General features: G+C 35.8%; 1 protein-coding gene and 1 long non-coding RNA gene across 2 annotated transcripts; both read right to left on the minus strand.

Moving 5' to 3' along the window:
- Positions 1 to 2,641: 2,641 nt before the first annotated feature.
- Positions 2,642 to 8,437, minus strand: LOC137622419 (uncharacterized). Its single transcript, XM_068353030.1, has one exon. The coding sequence runs from the start codon at positions 8,435 to 8,437 to the stop codon at positions 2,642 to 2,644; it is 5,796 nt and encodes a 1,931-aa protein (XP_068209131.1).
- Positions 8,438 to 8,792: 355 nt separating this feature from the next.
- Positions 8,793 to 9,599, minus strand: LOC137622756 (uncharacterized). The gene is made up of 2 exons (XR_011040465.1): positions 9,541 to 9,599; positions 8,793 to 8,994 (listed from the first exon to the last, which is right to left on the minus strand). It is a non-coding gene; the product is annotated as an uncharacterized lncRNA (long non-coding RNA).
- Positions 9,600 to 16,727: the final 7,128 nt, after the last annotated feature.

Genomic DNA, 16,727 nt, shown 5'->3' on the forward strand with positions numbered 1-16,727 from the left:
TACACATGAGTCACACTTGCAAATCTTTTTCTTCAGTAGAAATCTACGTCGCTATATAAAATAAAAAGTATCTGGTTATATATATATATATATATATATATATATATATATATATATATATATATATATATATATATATATATATATATATATGTGTGTGTGTTTTCTCCATTTTTGTTTAGGTTCTGGTTCCCTGCGAATAATGCATTCAACTTGGGACTTGTTCTTCCTTTTGTAACTCCTCAATTATACTGTAAAGACATACATGAGCTCCTACAATGACGTTTTCCCATCTCCTGTGCCAATCCTCAACTCCATTCTGCGTAGGCCTATGTGGAAATCCTGATTGCATAGAGTCATGTACTGACCACATAATAGGAGGAAATGTTGGTGGCGCACGAACAACAGAGTTTGTTGTTGACGTTAGGATATTCACTTATAGAAGCTTTAATTGCTGCTAGTTCCAAATCCGATATTATGCATTGTGGGTTCAGATAAATTTCATTTTCGTCAGCAATGTCGGTTAAATCTTCAAACAAGCGTTTAAACAAGACCTCAATCTTCCCAGTCATAAAAGCCTACACAAGTGAAAAAACCACACAATTTCTCTCTACCGCTGGTGCATGAATTGTGTACATTTCGTAAAATATTATAGGTACAGTTTTAAAAGTACTGTCCATAATCCATAATGGAGCTTCTGATAATCTCTTCATATTTGCATCTGAAGTGCATACCAAAATTCGGTCCTTCTCTACCATAGAATCTCTATATAAAAATAAACCACCATTTAACGAACGTTTGAGTTAAGGAGGAATGTCAATATCCACTAATGCCGCAAGTTGAGATGGACGATCACAGCGCCTTATCCGCTTTATTGTCTTTCTTGGGGAATGTTTCGAAGGCACACATGGCATAATAATTGGATTTGCAGCGGTGGTGCTTTACTGAATAATTTGGATCAGCTTATCTCTTGGGGATTTTGCTTGTATTTTTATTAAATTTCTTACTTTTGCTACACTAGCGGTACTTGCTATGGAAAAACATTTTACTTGAAATCATGCAATGATATACAAATTAATGGTGACAGGGTAAATTAAAGAAATCGTTTAATCTATATTTAATTACAACAGTCAAAATGAAATAGAAAATTTATAACTGAGTAAAATAAAATTTAATCCCTTTGCTTGAGAGAATCCTTGTCCTTTGTGCACTGTAACCCTTCCAAACCGTGCTATATTCTTGGAGAGATGACCTTACGCCAGACACCACTCCAGCACAACATGGTCACCACTGAATTTTTCCATAACCTGACAATACAATGAAATATCTATAATAGAGGTCATGGCCATCTATGGTTTAGACTAAGGCGTAAGCCTTAAATGTTTTTACTTAAATGTAAATATATAAAATGTAATAAGTTAGATAGCAAGACCGTAATATTCTTAGTATTTAGCTAAGTTTTAGGCTAGCCTGATACAAATTTAAAGTTATTTACTAGGATAAATGCCTAGCTTAAAATTTAGTATAAGTTTTTTCCAGTGCTTAGTCTACTTAGCCAACATATAAGCAGGCTCAATAGCCCAGTCTTAAAGTTTTTAGAAGTTTTTTAACGTTAATATATGAAAGAACTGAGTTACTCGTTAGCTTAACCTCTGATACTTAAACCTCGATGAGTTTTACAAAAGTTCACAAGAAAATAACACTTATAACAATTATCAAGTTCCTTCTAAATATCACGAACTATCAGGTAATATTTTATAGGACGTGCAAGTTAGGTTAATGAACCGACAAAGTTCATATATAAGCAATTTGAAAATCGACTGAAACACGCGTAAATGTAACTCGATTCTTACCTCCAAACTGCTAAAAACCCGTCTCCTTTCTCTCCCCAAATCTTTCGGTAGTTTTGCTGAATTTCGCCTTCATCGTCAATAGTAGCTGTCCTCGGCAAACTTCTTAATAGTAAATCTTCATATTAATTATACCATTAAACTCTGTCATCCATGAAGACTATAAGCAGATCGGCTGATACACAAAAAACATGTAGGAGTGTTCAACAACAGGTCCTGTCGTTCTGGTCTTCGAGTCACAACTGCTATTCTGCGTTTTGGCAGTTATATCGTCACCTCTTCTTCGAGACATTATATGGTCGCCTCTGATAAACTTTGTTATTTCGTTTATAGCTTTGGGTTTGAAAAGGTTAATCAAGAAAACATTTATCATGAATCAGCCAAATTAACTTTATGAAGATGAACTTTAGCCACAATAAAGTAATAATAGTAAATCTAAATAGCTAATTACAACTTGGTGATTACGATTCATGAGAAGTAGAAGGAACTCAAAACATAAACTCCTAAATCCCATGCTTAACAAGAAACAAAATATTTTAAAAGGTATCCGGGAGTTTATGTAAATAAAAGAGAAATAACATACTGCCAAGTAAACAATAAATGTGAAATATATCTTTGATATATTTTGTATACTCCCAGCAACAATTTGATTAAAGTTTACTAAATTTAATCAAAGAAACCATTTGTTCACCCTTTACTCACTCCCAGCAACAATTTCATTACACACTCTTTATAGCCCATGTGTATCTTACCCCAAAGAATATGGTAATATACATAACAATGTAAGCCTATTATACTAGGCCCTCTTGAACCAAGAGTTCTGTGTTTCTCATAGATTCAAGTGCAGCGGCCCTTTTACTTCTCTCTCTGACTTTTAATTGATCAATAGGTAATTCAGTTTCAACTTCAACAACAGTATGAAATCCTTCTTTAGGAAGAAGCAAAATGAGTGAATCTGTTGTCCTGTACACAACTTCACGAGACTTACCCTTAAGCACACGAGCTGCTTTTACTTCCCCTAGGTGATTTACTTCTGTCTTCTTTACTATACCAAGTGGATAAGTACTTGGTTTGCTTGCGTCCTCTTTTAACAGAACAATATCTCCAACAGCCAAGGTTTTATGATTAACAGGTCTGTAACGATCCCTTTTATCTACAGCTTGATTAATGAGAGTTGCAAGAAATTCTGAATGATATGCCTCAACTAGTCTGTTTCTAGCTTGTCTAAGCTTATAGTAATTATCCTTAACATCATCAATAGCACTACTACCAGGCACCCAATTGGTGTCATCTGAAGAAGAATTCTGCAACTCGGGAATAATGTTCACTGATACCAGATCATAGCCTTTAAGTAAACACTCAGGAGTTATTGGTTTTTCTACATTATCAATACAAGCATCTCTCAGACTATCCTTAAAAGCAATTGGTCTTTTGTTAATAAGATGGACAGTTTGACAAATAAGGAAGTAAAAATCTTGATAATCAAGCACAGTGTTCTTAATAGAACTAAAAATTAGCTTTTTCACCATTTTTACACAGCTTTCAACTAGCGAACCCAAAGAACTATTACCTTTGGCATAATGCTCGAACTTCAGGGGCTTAATGTCATTTTCTTCAAAGAAGGCATGCGTTTCAAAATCGTTGAGAAAGGTTCCAATGATTCTACTACCAGCAGTTAGCTGGGATCCCAAATCAGATATGCAAAATTCCGGGATGCCAAACTCATATATGTGTAGTTGGAAGGCCTTGAGAAAGTCTCGAGTATCAGCAGATAAACATATCTTCAAGTTGATGGCACGACTCCACAAACATGTCACGCATAATAACCAAATCTTCTTCCTTTCACCATTCCATATTACTGTATAAGGACCGATGTAATCTATGAAAATATACCTGTATGGAATAGGTGGTGGATTGCTCCGAAAATCCCTATAGGCACTCTGATTTGCTTTGATTGGTCTCTCATTAAGCCTTCTACAAGTTATACATTCTCTAAGTACCTTCTTTACTGTGGAATAAAAGTGGATTACCCAAAATTGCTTACGTAACTGAGCCAAGATCAAATACACACCAGCGTGTCCTAGACTAACATGCATATCACGAATAAGCAATTTAGTTAGCAAACTATGCTCAGGTAACAGCACAGGAAAGAAAATCTGTTCGTTTCTTCCGAATTTACTCCGCATTCTTAGCAAAGTGTCTTTGCTCTGGAAAATATTCATTTGAGTTACCAAATTGGGAATGTTTCTTTTTAATGTATGACTTTTCTTGAAGAATTCACAAACTTCTGGGAAGTTATTTTCCTGTTCTTTACCTATTATCTGCCTACATGCTAAAGCATAATGATTTTTCTCCTTGACACAATTTCCCCAATGAACGTCGATTCCCTTATTTGTTAGTTTTTCTCTGATGTTCTTGATGAATTTCAACACCATCCTATGAACAGTTGCTAGCTTATGGAAACTGGAAAACGTAGTCAGGGGTATCAAGTGTTCAATGCTATTTATGTCTTTCTTTTTATTTTCTTTACTTTCAGAATCTGTTGAGACAGTGATTAAGGAAGTATCTTCCCTTTCAGGGCTGGGTACTTCATCTCTCTTTTCAAGGGGGTTTGGCATCTTGAAACTAAACTGAACCTCATCTTTCTGAGGTTTCTTAAGAAACTCTGGTCCACTATGATACGCAGTCTTCTGAAGTCTCCTGTATGAGACACATCTACTAATATAATCTGCAGGATTATCATATGCATTTACAAATGAAAATGTTATTGGGAAAACTTGGCACAAGTCACCTATAGCTTTCAACCTATTTTGAATAAAAACTCCTTTTTTCTGCAATTTATCATACTTATATGTATAAGAGTAAAGCCAATTAAGAGCAACCATACTGTCTGAATATATCGCCATGCTCACAATTTTGATTGGAGTAACGACTGATTGACCAGCAAGTTCTTGAAATAAACTGATTAGTGTCTCTGTGGCTAGTCCCAAAGCTTGAAATTCAATTACAGGAATGGTTTTCTTCTCTAACTGTTTGTTAACGACCCTGCTCTTGGCGGTCAAAAAACTTGTATTACCATTGAAGACATTTACAATATACACCACAGTTCCATAAATATCCTTACTTGCATCTGAAAATGCTACTAGTTTATAGGTACCATCTCTCCTACCCAGGAATCTAGGAATTACTACTTTAGGAGTAGAATTCACCTGTTTTCCAATAAGTGTCCATTCCCTTTTTAATGTTTCTGAGAGAGGGCTATCCCATGTGATAGTCTTGTCTTCTTGAAGCTTTTTAAGAAACAGCCTGGCCCTGTTCAAGATTGGTCCATAGATATTAAATATATCATAGATACTATTCAATGTTGACAAAATTGACCTCTTTGTGCTAGCTTGCGTATCAAGGAAAATCTTACCAGGGCCTAGTGAGTCTGCTTCCCTATCCCAAACCATGCCGAGCAACTTTACCTCTTTGGGTGTTTCACTATCATAATCTCGGTCAATCATTTCTTGCAGTTCTGCATCGTTTGTTACAAATTGTTGCAATTCAAATTTGTATGGTCCAAAGATATTAGGGAGACAGTAGTACGCTTCATATAAAGCCTTGGCAGAGTTACACGAATATGACCCATTGTCCATATAAATGGTATTATACAGCGATTTCTTTAAGTTAACCATTTCCTCGTTGTCACTCTCAACATCCAATATCAAGATTTTGAACAAAGCTAGCATGAGATGACAAGGGCTAGGCCTTAGGCCAAAACTTAAACGCTTGTTCCTATAGCCCACAACAGTAAAGTCACCCTTAAGAATATTTCGATACCATAAGAACAACAATCTATTCTGATCCTCTTCCTTGAGTCCTATCATCAAAAATGCCTTTTTCAAGTCAAAACAAATCATATGGGTGTCAAATCTCTGCATAATCAGAGAAGTTGCAATTTTGTGATTCAGACAAGGGCCTGGAAGCATACACTGGTTGTGACTATAAGTGCTCTTCGCAGATTTGTTTTTCTCACATAAGTTAGACAGAAACACGACTCGACACTTGGTCGTGTCTCTGGCCATTTTGAACACAGGCATATGAGGCAAGAAACTAACTTCTGGATGTTCATTTATAAAAGAATTAATATCTTCAATTTTCTCTATGATTCCCAGATTTTGTTGCTCTTTAAATACATCATTAACCATCTTTAAATGCTCAGGTTTATTCTTCATACGTGTTAAGTTAGACTTCAGTATCATCCGGGATAAATTGAAGTTCTTCCCTAACAAATGGGATATCTTGTTGTTCCACATCAGTGGCATTACTAGTCTACCTTCTTCATCTCGTTCTGTACTATCAAGAACATACTTTACTAGCTTTTTATTGGTTTCTGTGTCATCTTCAGATAGCTGGGATTTTTCATAGTCCAGATATTCGATGCATTGCTTTTCAAGCATTTCTTCCGTAGCTTTAATCAATTCAGACTGCTTTAGCTTACCCTTTTTGTTAAAAATAGCATAGGTTGAATTAGTGTTGGCTTCTTGAACTTTGATACTCGCCGGTGATCTGTTGGAAATCAAGTCAACATCGTCATCTCGAAGTTCAGACTGAGAGACTGCCAAAAAGCTATGTCTATCGAGGAATTGTAATTGTCTATTAGTCTTGGCAGCTTCCCCTACCATACAAAGTGTGTTTCCTTGAGTGCTAACCGCAGTATGTGAACTATTTCCAATATTAATGTTAGGTAAATAATCCAAGTTTTTCATCATTCTGTTAATATTACCTGTGAGCATGACACCAACTGGAGTGTCAAGATACACAGAGGGATTGCTTAATCCAAACTTGTGTGTAGTTAGCGACAGCAAAAAGTCAGCATCATTTCCCAAGATAAGACCAATGTTACCAATAGTGTCTAGACTACCACTAAGAAACTTATCTGCTAAAATGTAATGTCTATCTTGAAATTCTTTAACAATGACATTTAAGCCCTCCAGTTTCAACTCTATATCAATACTGGGTACAACGACTGCTTCGATGGAATGCCATTCCCTACCTAACTTGAGAGGTACATTAACAATATCAGTTACAAGGTCCCTAATAGAATTAAAACCATGAATAGTCATATGGACGTTTTTTGCTAGGACAGGGAACTTCATATGGTTTACATGCTTATCACAAATAAAATTTCTCTGGCTACCACAATCTCGTAAAACTCGAACCACATTATCTTCTAAAGCCACAGAACATGTAAAAGTTGGTAAAATTGCAGCACCACCAGTAACATTTTGATGAATTTCAGCTAATGTGAGGCTATTTAAAGTATGCTTCGGTTCTGGCTTTTTCCCACTAGTATGCATAGAGGTTTCAGTGGATTCAGTATTACTAGAATCAGAAGCTTTAGTACTGGAACTATTAAGCCTCTCCTTAGCAACACACAGGTATGTAAAATGCCATCCACTGCAATTTCTACACCTTTGGGTAAACTTGAATTTACACTGACGAGTCACATGATTATGATAGCCACACCTAACACAAGCATTCAGCTCTTTAAGTTTCTCTACTTTCATTTTAGGATTCGCAAAAACTGGGCAATTTACTAGCAAATGTGCGGTATCTTGCTTACCATCCTTTGTACATAGGATACATGACTTATATTTAGGGCTAACACTAACTTTGGTTGCGAGAGTTGTGCTCGATTCTATATTCTTAGTCCTAGTTTTCTCCTTTTGCTCAACATTTCTTTCATTCGTTCTGTTATACCTCTCAACAGCCTCAAATATGTTACTTTCAATTTCACTTAATGAGGGTTTGCTTTCATTTGTTATCTGAATTAGTAAAGATTGAAAGCGATCATTAAGACCATGCCATATGAAGTACTGGAGAACATCGTCAACTTTGACGTCAAGCTTTTTGAATGCATTCATAATAGTTTTCATCGAGGCTACAAAGGCATATGGATCACCTGATAAAGTTAACTTCAATTCTACAAGTTTCTTAATTGCATCATATTTTTGTGTTAATGGAGTTGCAAATGCTTGCAATAATAATTTCTTTGCCTCTTCATATGACTGGTTATCAATATCAAGAGAATCCACAAGTGCCTTTGGAGACTTTGACAACTGATTTCGTAGATACATTAACTTTAAGTGATTTGACCAATTTTGTTTGTCAGTCAATTTTTCAAATTCATAAAAGAACTTTACTAAACACTGACCCTTGGTGTTGTCATATTCAGGTAAAGGAACTTGAGGCATCCTTAACTCATTCTTAAGGTTAACTACCGGGGTAGGCGTGGTTACAGTTTCTAAACTAGAAGCCTGTTGCCTTCGTAAACTTAACAAAGCCGACATTATCTTTTTCTGGTAGTCTTCATCTGTGAAAATCTTTTGTTCAATGGAGCTTTCGTCTTCCTTATCTATGACATAGTTCAATATTTCCTGGTCTAACCCTAACAGTTCTTTTTCTAACTGTTCAAGTCTGTGAATATACAAAAGTCTATCTTGTTCAGACAATCCTTCGAGATTCGATTGAACTGTATTATATATCTTTGTTACTCTTTGCCGAGCGTAAGAACGCCGTTTCTTCAATATATCCTCAGACATGTTAATAATTCTACAAAGTTAATCTAATACCAAACCTAGATAAACACAAATCAAAGTTTCTAGCAATAACGAATATTTATCCGTGTTACAAAAGACATGTATTCACTTCAATAAAATATTCAAATAATGAGCACAAATTTGATGCTTTCACTACATATACCAATAAGCCTATATCAAATATGAAAAATAAAGAAGCCGAGGACAGCCCCACCCACAATAAAAGGCTTACAACACAAAGGACAGGGAGGAAAAGGATTGCACGGATCCTGTCACGGTCGCCATATGGAAAAACATTTTACTTGAAATCATGCAATGATATACAAATTAATGGTGACAGGGTAAATTAAAGAAATCGTTTAATTTATATTTAATTACAACAGTCAAAATGAAATAGAAAATTTATAACTGAGTAAAATAAAATTTAATCCCTTTGCTTGAGAGAATCCTTGTCCTTTGTGCACTGTAACCCTTCCAAACCGTGCTATATTCTTGGAGAGATGACCTTACGCCAGACACCACTCCAGCACAACATGGTCACCACTGAATTTTTCCATAACCTGACAATACAATGAAATATCTATAATAGAGGTCATGGCCATCTATGGTTTAGACTAAGGCGTAAGCCTTAAATGTTTTTACTTAAATGTAAATATATAAAATGTAATAAGTTAGATAGCAAGACCGTAATATTCTTAGTATTTAGCTAAGTTTTAGGCTAGCCTGATACAAATTTAAACTTATTTACTAGGATAAATGCCTAGCTTAAAATTTAGTATAAGTTTTTTCCAGTGCTTAGTCTACTTAGCCAACATATAAGCAAGCTCAATAGCCCAGTCTTAAAGTTTTTAGAAGTTTTTTAACGTTAATATATGAAAGAACTGAGTTACTCGTTAGCTTAACCTCTGATACTTAAACCTCGATGAGTTTTACAAAAGTTCACAAGAAAATAACACTTATAACAATTATCAAGTTCCTTCTAAATATCACGAACTATCAGGTAATATTTTATAGGACGTGCAAGTTAGGTTAATGAACCGACAAAGTTCATATATAAGCAATTTGAAAATCGACTGAAACACGCGTAAATGTAACTCGATTCTTACCTCCAAACTGCTAAAAACCCGTCTCCTTTCTCTCCCCAAATCTTTCGGTAGTTTTGCTGAATTTCGCCTTCATCGTCAATAGTAGCTGTCCTCGGCAAACTTCTTAATAGTAAATCTTCATATTAATTATACCATTAAACTCTGTCATCCATGAAGACTATAAGCAGATCGGCTGATACACAAAAAACATGTAGGAGTGTTCAACAACAGGTCCTGTCGTTCTGGTCTTCGAGTCACAACTGCTATTCTGCGTTTTGGCAGTTATATCGTCACCTCTTCTTCGAGACATTATATGGTCGCCTCTGATAAACTTTGTTATTTCGTTTATAGCTTTGGGTTTGAAAATGTTAATCAAGAAAACATTTATCATGAATCAGCCAAATTAACTTTATGAAGATGAACTTTAGCCACAATAAAGTAATAATAGTAAATCTAAATAGCTAATTACAACTTGGTGATTACGATTCATGAGAAGTAGAAGGAACTCAAAACATAAACTCCTAAATCCCATGCTTAACAAGAAACAAAATATTTTAGAAGGTATCCGGGAGTTTATGTAAATAAAAGAGAAATAACATACTGTCAAGTAAACAATAAATGTGAAATATATCTTTGATATATTTTGTATACTTGCACAAGGAGCATGATTGTGCTCTCCACACTTTGTTAGTAAATGTTCCTCGTTCACAAGGTTGGTAACTGTTCTTCCTTTGCAGTCATTAGATTTTCGAAATTCACAGCACCAGTAGTAAGATTCTTTCCGGTTTTTATCTTTAACCATCATGTATCCACGTACGTTAATTTTATCTTTTCCTTTTTGAGAGGGAATCTTTTCGCAAACTTCTTAACAGCCAACCGAAACACTAATTATCATAGGCTAGTAGGGTGTTTCAACATTAAGAACAAACCAAAGAACTCACATTTATATTAAAGGCATTGTTATCACTGGTTTACCGTTTAAATCTCTCTCTCTCTGTATGCATGTACGTAATTCTGTCGGAATTTTTAGCCTGTTGGGGTTTTGGGTAAGTCGGGAATGTGTCTGTCAGGAAACTGGGTGTCGGGATTATAACTGTCGGGAATGTGACACAGACCCATATATATATATATATATATATATATATATATATATATATATATATATATATATATATATATATATATATATATATATATATATATATATATATATATATATATATATATTTCAAATAAGCCTTATGATTTAATACATTTATGTCTGCATTCTTTTACCAACCTCGGGATCAGAGTCTCCAGGTGAAAATGGAACTGTCACTGTCATACAAGCATCCTGAACCAGGGATCGATTCCGGGCGGGTCAGATGGTATAGTCTTGCTTGCTTGATAGATTGCCCAGCCTTTTGTTAGACACAAGCTCTTGCGTTAGGTATTGTCAATGAGTGATTTCCCCTCAAGACTCTGATCCCAAGGTTGGTAAGAGAATACCCGCATTAATGTATTAAAATATATTGCTTATTTGAAATATGAAGAAAACACGTTTAAATGTGCAAAATTTATCACACAGACACACACACACACACACACACATATATATATATATATATATATATATATATATATATATATATATATATATATATATATATATATATATAAATATATATATATATATATATATATATATATATATATATATATATATATATATATATATATATATATATACACATATGTATACACACACACACACACATATATATATATATATATATATATATATATATATATATATATATATATATATGTATATATATATATATATATATATATATATATACATATATATATATATATATATATATATATATATATATATATATATATATATATATATATATATATATATATATATATATATGTCCCATGTCAACAGATAATGAGACATAGGAACATGGTTTTTTTTTCACTTTATTACCAAAAGGTTTGTGAATACATTGTATACAGCCGATACTCTCGGGTGAGTACCTTGTCTAATGATAGCTCAAAAGACACTGACTAACCCTCTGCAAGTAAGATGCAATGTTGCTCTATCAATACGCTGAATTGTTAGGTTTTGTGGAATTTTCTACTGTGATAGAAATATACTATTAATCACACCAACTCATGAGACTAATGACACCGTATAACAGAGTTCAGTGATCGCGCCGTACAATTTATGACAGTCTTAGTACTCTTAAAAGGTCATTAATCTGATTGTATAGAACACATCTTTCGCATACGAGGAAAATGACATTACTCCTCTCGAAGCTCCTCACTCCAGGAGGAGGTGCGCACTTGCCCCCCTAGCCTATAATATATGGAGGACAATCCGACCCAGAATAGGGCATGACATGTATTAGTCAGAAATGCAACATGAAATAACAGCTATCTTCCACAAAATGTTAAAACAAAATTAAATATTGCATGTAAAACCGTACACAATATATATATATATATATATATATATATATATATATATATATATATATATATATATATATATATATATATATATATATATATATATATATATATATATATATATATATATAATTTCACTCATTTCTTCTTATGACCTCAGCAACTAAACTACAGAATACACAAACTATAAAAAAAATTCTTATCCACATCAGCATTACACAACCTCATCAATAACCTCCCTCTGGGTGCGGGCAATACGGGCATTTTAGGCGGGACAGTAGTAGGAATATATATTCATTCATCCTTCGATTTTAAGGGTTTACGGCCCTATTTTGCAACACAACTGGCCACCACCATTTTGCCATTTTTAAGATCACTACTACACTTGCACTTGTAACTATCAATTGATGACCACTAGTCATTTTCCCGAGAAAATCATTCATCTTCCCGCCATTCTCTTATAACTTTAAGAATAAGATATTCACATCTAAAAATTCTCTAATACTATCTTTCCTCGAGGCTGAACTTTAAATCCGTAGCCACTTGCCCTGTGGGAACCGCCCTGGCCCCAGCAACCAGGAATCATATAAATGCACGAATAATACAACATCTGCCTGATGGATCACACCTGACCTATTTAACCTCTGATTGTTTTTAGGGTCACTCAGCAGTATGTCATTCATATTGGTACACTCAGCAAAATTATTACAACACTTTAAATATACATTAAGCATTAACAATTATTATCATCAAGTTTATTTAAAACACGTCAAAAGAAAAATTTATGTCTTTTCAAACAACAACAAACAGCAAAGAAAAAAATATCCTACTTATCAACTCGAGGATTGTCACGTATGCAGGGGTAAAGAGGTGCGCTCTGATTGACACTTTTGTACACTACCTCTTCCGGCACCCCATGTATGTGTGCCTGATGATGTTCGGACACTGCGCCAGTGATAATGTTTTTTATCACAATTATGTTCGATTTAACCATCTTTACTCGGTACAGACCCAAATACACTGGCTCTAGTTTGTGTTTCCTAGGTTGTAATCGTTTCAAATACCAGCAATCGCCCAAAAATACTTTCACCGGTATGGTTTTGAACCAACCATCATACTTTGAGCTGTGTTTGTCATTAGCTCTTTTCAAAAACCTTTCAGTGGTATTTATCAATTTCCTTAAGAGATTCAGTAATTATACACGGTATTGCTCAGTTAAATAATTTGGTAACTGTTGTGAATTAATCAGGACCGTATATGGTACCACAGGATCTTGTCCATATACTAAAAAGAAATGCATGTCCCTGAGCGAAGCGTTATATGATATTTTCAAAGCTATCTCAGCTGTAAGAAGCATGGTGTGCCAATGAAGGCGGTCATCAGCCACTAAGTAACGTAAAGTTCGCACTACTACACTATGATGCGATTCTACTAAGCCATTAGCTGAAGACCTATATGCGGTCATTGAAAAGTGTTCAATTTTCACCAAGTTTCTGACCGATTTCACCACCTTATTTATAAACTTGAGATTATTACCACTTATCAAATGTTTCCGGCAACCAAACCTAGTAATGAAACAGTTACAAGCATGACAACATTTTATATATATTTCCATTGATTTTTTCATTCCTAACCAAAAGAAGGATTCACGTGCTCTCCTTAATATTCTATCAATCACTAAATGCCCTACATACGGACTTGCATGTACATTGTGGATGGCTCGATTAATTAAAGAGGGAGGAAGAGCTACCCATGCACAACATTCCCCTCCCCTCTCCTCGTAAGCACATTATAAGATATCATTCTCTATAAAATAAAATTCTCACGAGGCACATTCAGAAATGATGGATAACTTTCCGATTCCCCTTCAATCCCTGCTTGTACTCTTTCCATCCATTCTTCATTTTTTTTTTCTGTCCATCTCGGACTTCCTTTATGTCCCAACATCCCAAGGCAATCACACCTGCATCATCAGGGAACTCATTCTGGACATCCCTGGTCATGTCCTCGGCCACCCATGTACATTAACCTTCACCGTTCCCATGTCTCTCTCTCTCTCTCTCTCTCTCTCTCTCTCTCTCTCTCTCTCTCTCTCTCTCTCTCGCAGACCTCATTTTCTGATTGCTCCTCGCGTGATATCAAATCCCGTGCTCTATTTTGATGGGGGTCTTCAATAATTTGGTCTCGTTCTTCGTTCCTGTTTTGTGCCCTAGTTGTTACTCTTATTACTGCATCTCTAGAGAGGTTATCAGCTACCTTGTTAGCTTTACCTTCTATGTGGTGAAACCCCTTTATAATAAACTCTAATAATCTTTCAATCTCTCTTGCTTGTCTAGATGTGAAGTCACCTTTGTAAAATAAATCACGTAATGGGCAATGATCACTTTGCAACTCAATAGACTGACCTAACAAAAAGAACCAATGCCTCTCTAGAAACCAAAGCATAGCCAATGCCTCTCGATCGAATGTAGTATAATTCTTTTCAGACCCCTTTTAAATCCCTGGAAGCAAAACAAATGGGTCGCTCTTAACCTTTATTATCTCGTTGAGAAATTGCATCACCAATAGCTAAACTACTCACATCTTTTGTCACAAAAAATGGGCGATCAAATCTAGGATTGCTAGTTAAGGAAGCTTTCAAATGGTTAAAGGCTCTTCCTTTTTCCACTGCACAATTTATTAATTTTTGTTTCTTTAAAGCATCTAAGGGTCTCGTTATCTCTCCAAAACCTCTTACCTTCTTATGAATTTATGGTAATACCCAGCGAGCCCAAGGAACCCAGCTACATCCTAGGGGTACGTGCCCTGGGGAAATCTCTAATAGCTTAAACTTTACTGGGTTTCTTTAAAGCATCTAAGGGTCTCACTATCTCGCCAAAACCTCTTAACCTCTTATGAACTTACGGTAATACCCAGCGAGCCCAAGGAACCCAGCTACTTCCTAGGGGTACGTGGCCTGGGGAAATCTCTAATAGCTTCTATTTTATTGGGGCATGGTTGGATTCCTTCTGGAGTTATTATATGACCTAAAAATTTATTTTCAATGCTTCTAAAACTTTACGAATATTATTATCATGTTCTTCGGCCTTTTTCCCTTTAATTATTATACCGTCTAAGTAAATAAGAACATCTTGGCCATTTAAGGACAACAATACCACCATCATTACTCTAGAAAAATGACTTGGAGCTTTTTTAACGCAAAAGGAAGATAATTAAACTGAAATAGTTGATCGTTACCTATAAATGCATTTTTATGTTTACTGTCTTCCTGAATGTGTATTTGCTAGTATCCAGATTTTAAATCAATAGTTGTAAAATACTTTTTATCCCATACCTTCACAAGCAATTCTTCGATCGAGGGCAATAGAAATGCATTATCCTTAGTGACTGCATTCAACTTCCTATAATGAACACGCAATCTGACAGAACCATCCTTTTTCCTAACAGCTAAAGTTTGAGAAGGCCGAGGGGATTCACTCACCTCGATTATCCCTTGTTCCTTTAATTTACTAATTTCCATTTCTGTCTCTCCCTGGAAATGAATGGGTACCTTATAAGGCCTTGACATGATCGGCTCCGCATGCCCAGTTTCAATGCTAAAGGGAAATCGATCAATCCTCCCATGTGGCACGTCCCCAACTGAAATTACATCGGAATGATTATTAGCATTGGTACTAACTACAGGTTAATATTCTGCCGGAGATAGTTTTCTGGCTTGCATAATCAAGTTTTGAGTACATTCATCTGTGCGGGTTAGAGTTGTGTCTCCTAAGATTCCATTATTAGCAATTTCAGATACCTCTAATTCACACACAGAATTACTTCATAACACAACTCTTTTATTTGACAAATTAACTATCGCTATATTAGCTCTGTTTTCTTTTATTTCTGACAACACCTCCAAGACTACGTGTGCCCAATTGTCATGGGGTTCAATAGTGACCTTAGCTCCTTTCGGAAGAGGCTGACTCGGTATCACTGATATTCTCGTAAGCGTTGCGGTGGGGAGAGGGGGAGGTGGGAATACTTCTCCTCTTTCAGGTATAGCTGTTACTTTACCTAATTGTCCCTTCTTTCCCCGCAGAAGCATTAACTCTCTCATGACTCTCTATCAACAAAATCCACCCTTCTGCCTTTACTATTATTCTATCTTTTTCCTCAAAAAGGGGTATTTGATTAACCATGACAAATTCCAACCTTAGTGTATCCTCGATTCCTGGAATTCCCAATGTAGGCAAGACAAAAAAATCATGTGTAAACTTCACAGATCCAACCTTAAAGTTGACAATCGTTGTATGCCTTGCTTGTAGTTTATTTTCTCCTGGCATGTCGAGGATGATGGATGGTACTGACTGTAGTAGGTTCGGGGAGAATCCTTTTTCAATCAGCGAAACGCTGGCTCCTGTGTCGATCAGCCCTCGAATGGACTTATCTGGTAGGTCAATTCTGACTGCAAACATTCCTAGACGCCCATTAGGATATGTGGAGCATGTGCCAACGACTTCGCTTGCAATGCCGCTGCCCCCTTCTCGTGTCCCTATTGCTGCGGGGGTTAAGTCGAGGGTACCAAGGGTGGTCCTAGTGCCTGCTCCACCAAGTCCATCGTATTCACTCCCCTCGCTGCCTCGGCTGCTACTTCTGGTGTCATACGTGGGGACATCGATCTCCATCATCTCCCCCTTCCTCTGTTTCCTTTTCCTCGGATGCTGGGCGAGGGGTGGTGCACGTGTGTCACAGCCCGCCTG

This window comes from Palaemon carinicauda, chromosome 29, assembly GCF_036898095.1.
Source record: "Palaemon carinicauda isolate YSFRI2023 chromosome 29, ASM3689809v2, whole genome shotgun sequence".
Taxonomy (NCBI): domain Eukaryota; kingdom Metazoa; phylum Arthropoda; class Malacostraca; order Decapoda; family Palaemonidae; genus Palaemon; species Palaemon carinicauda.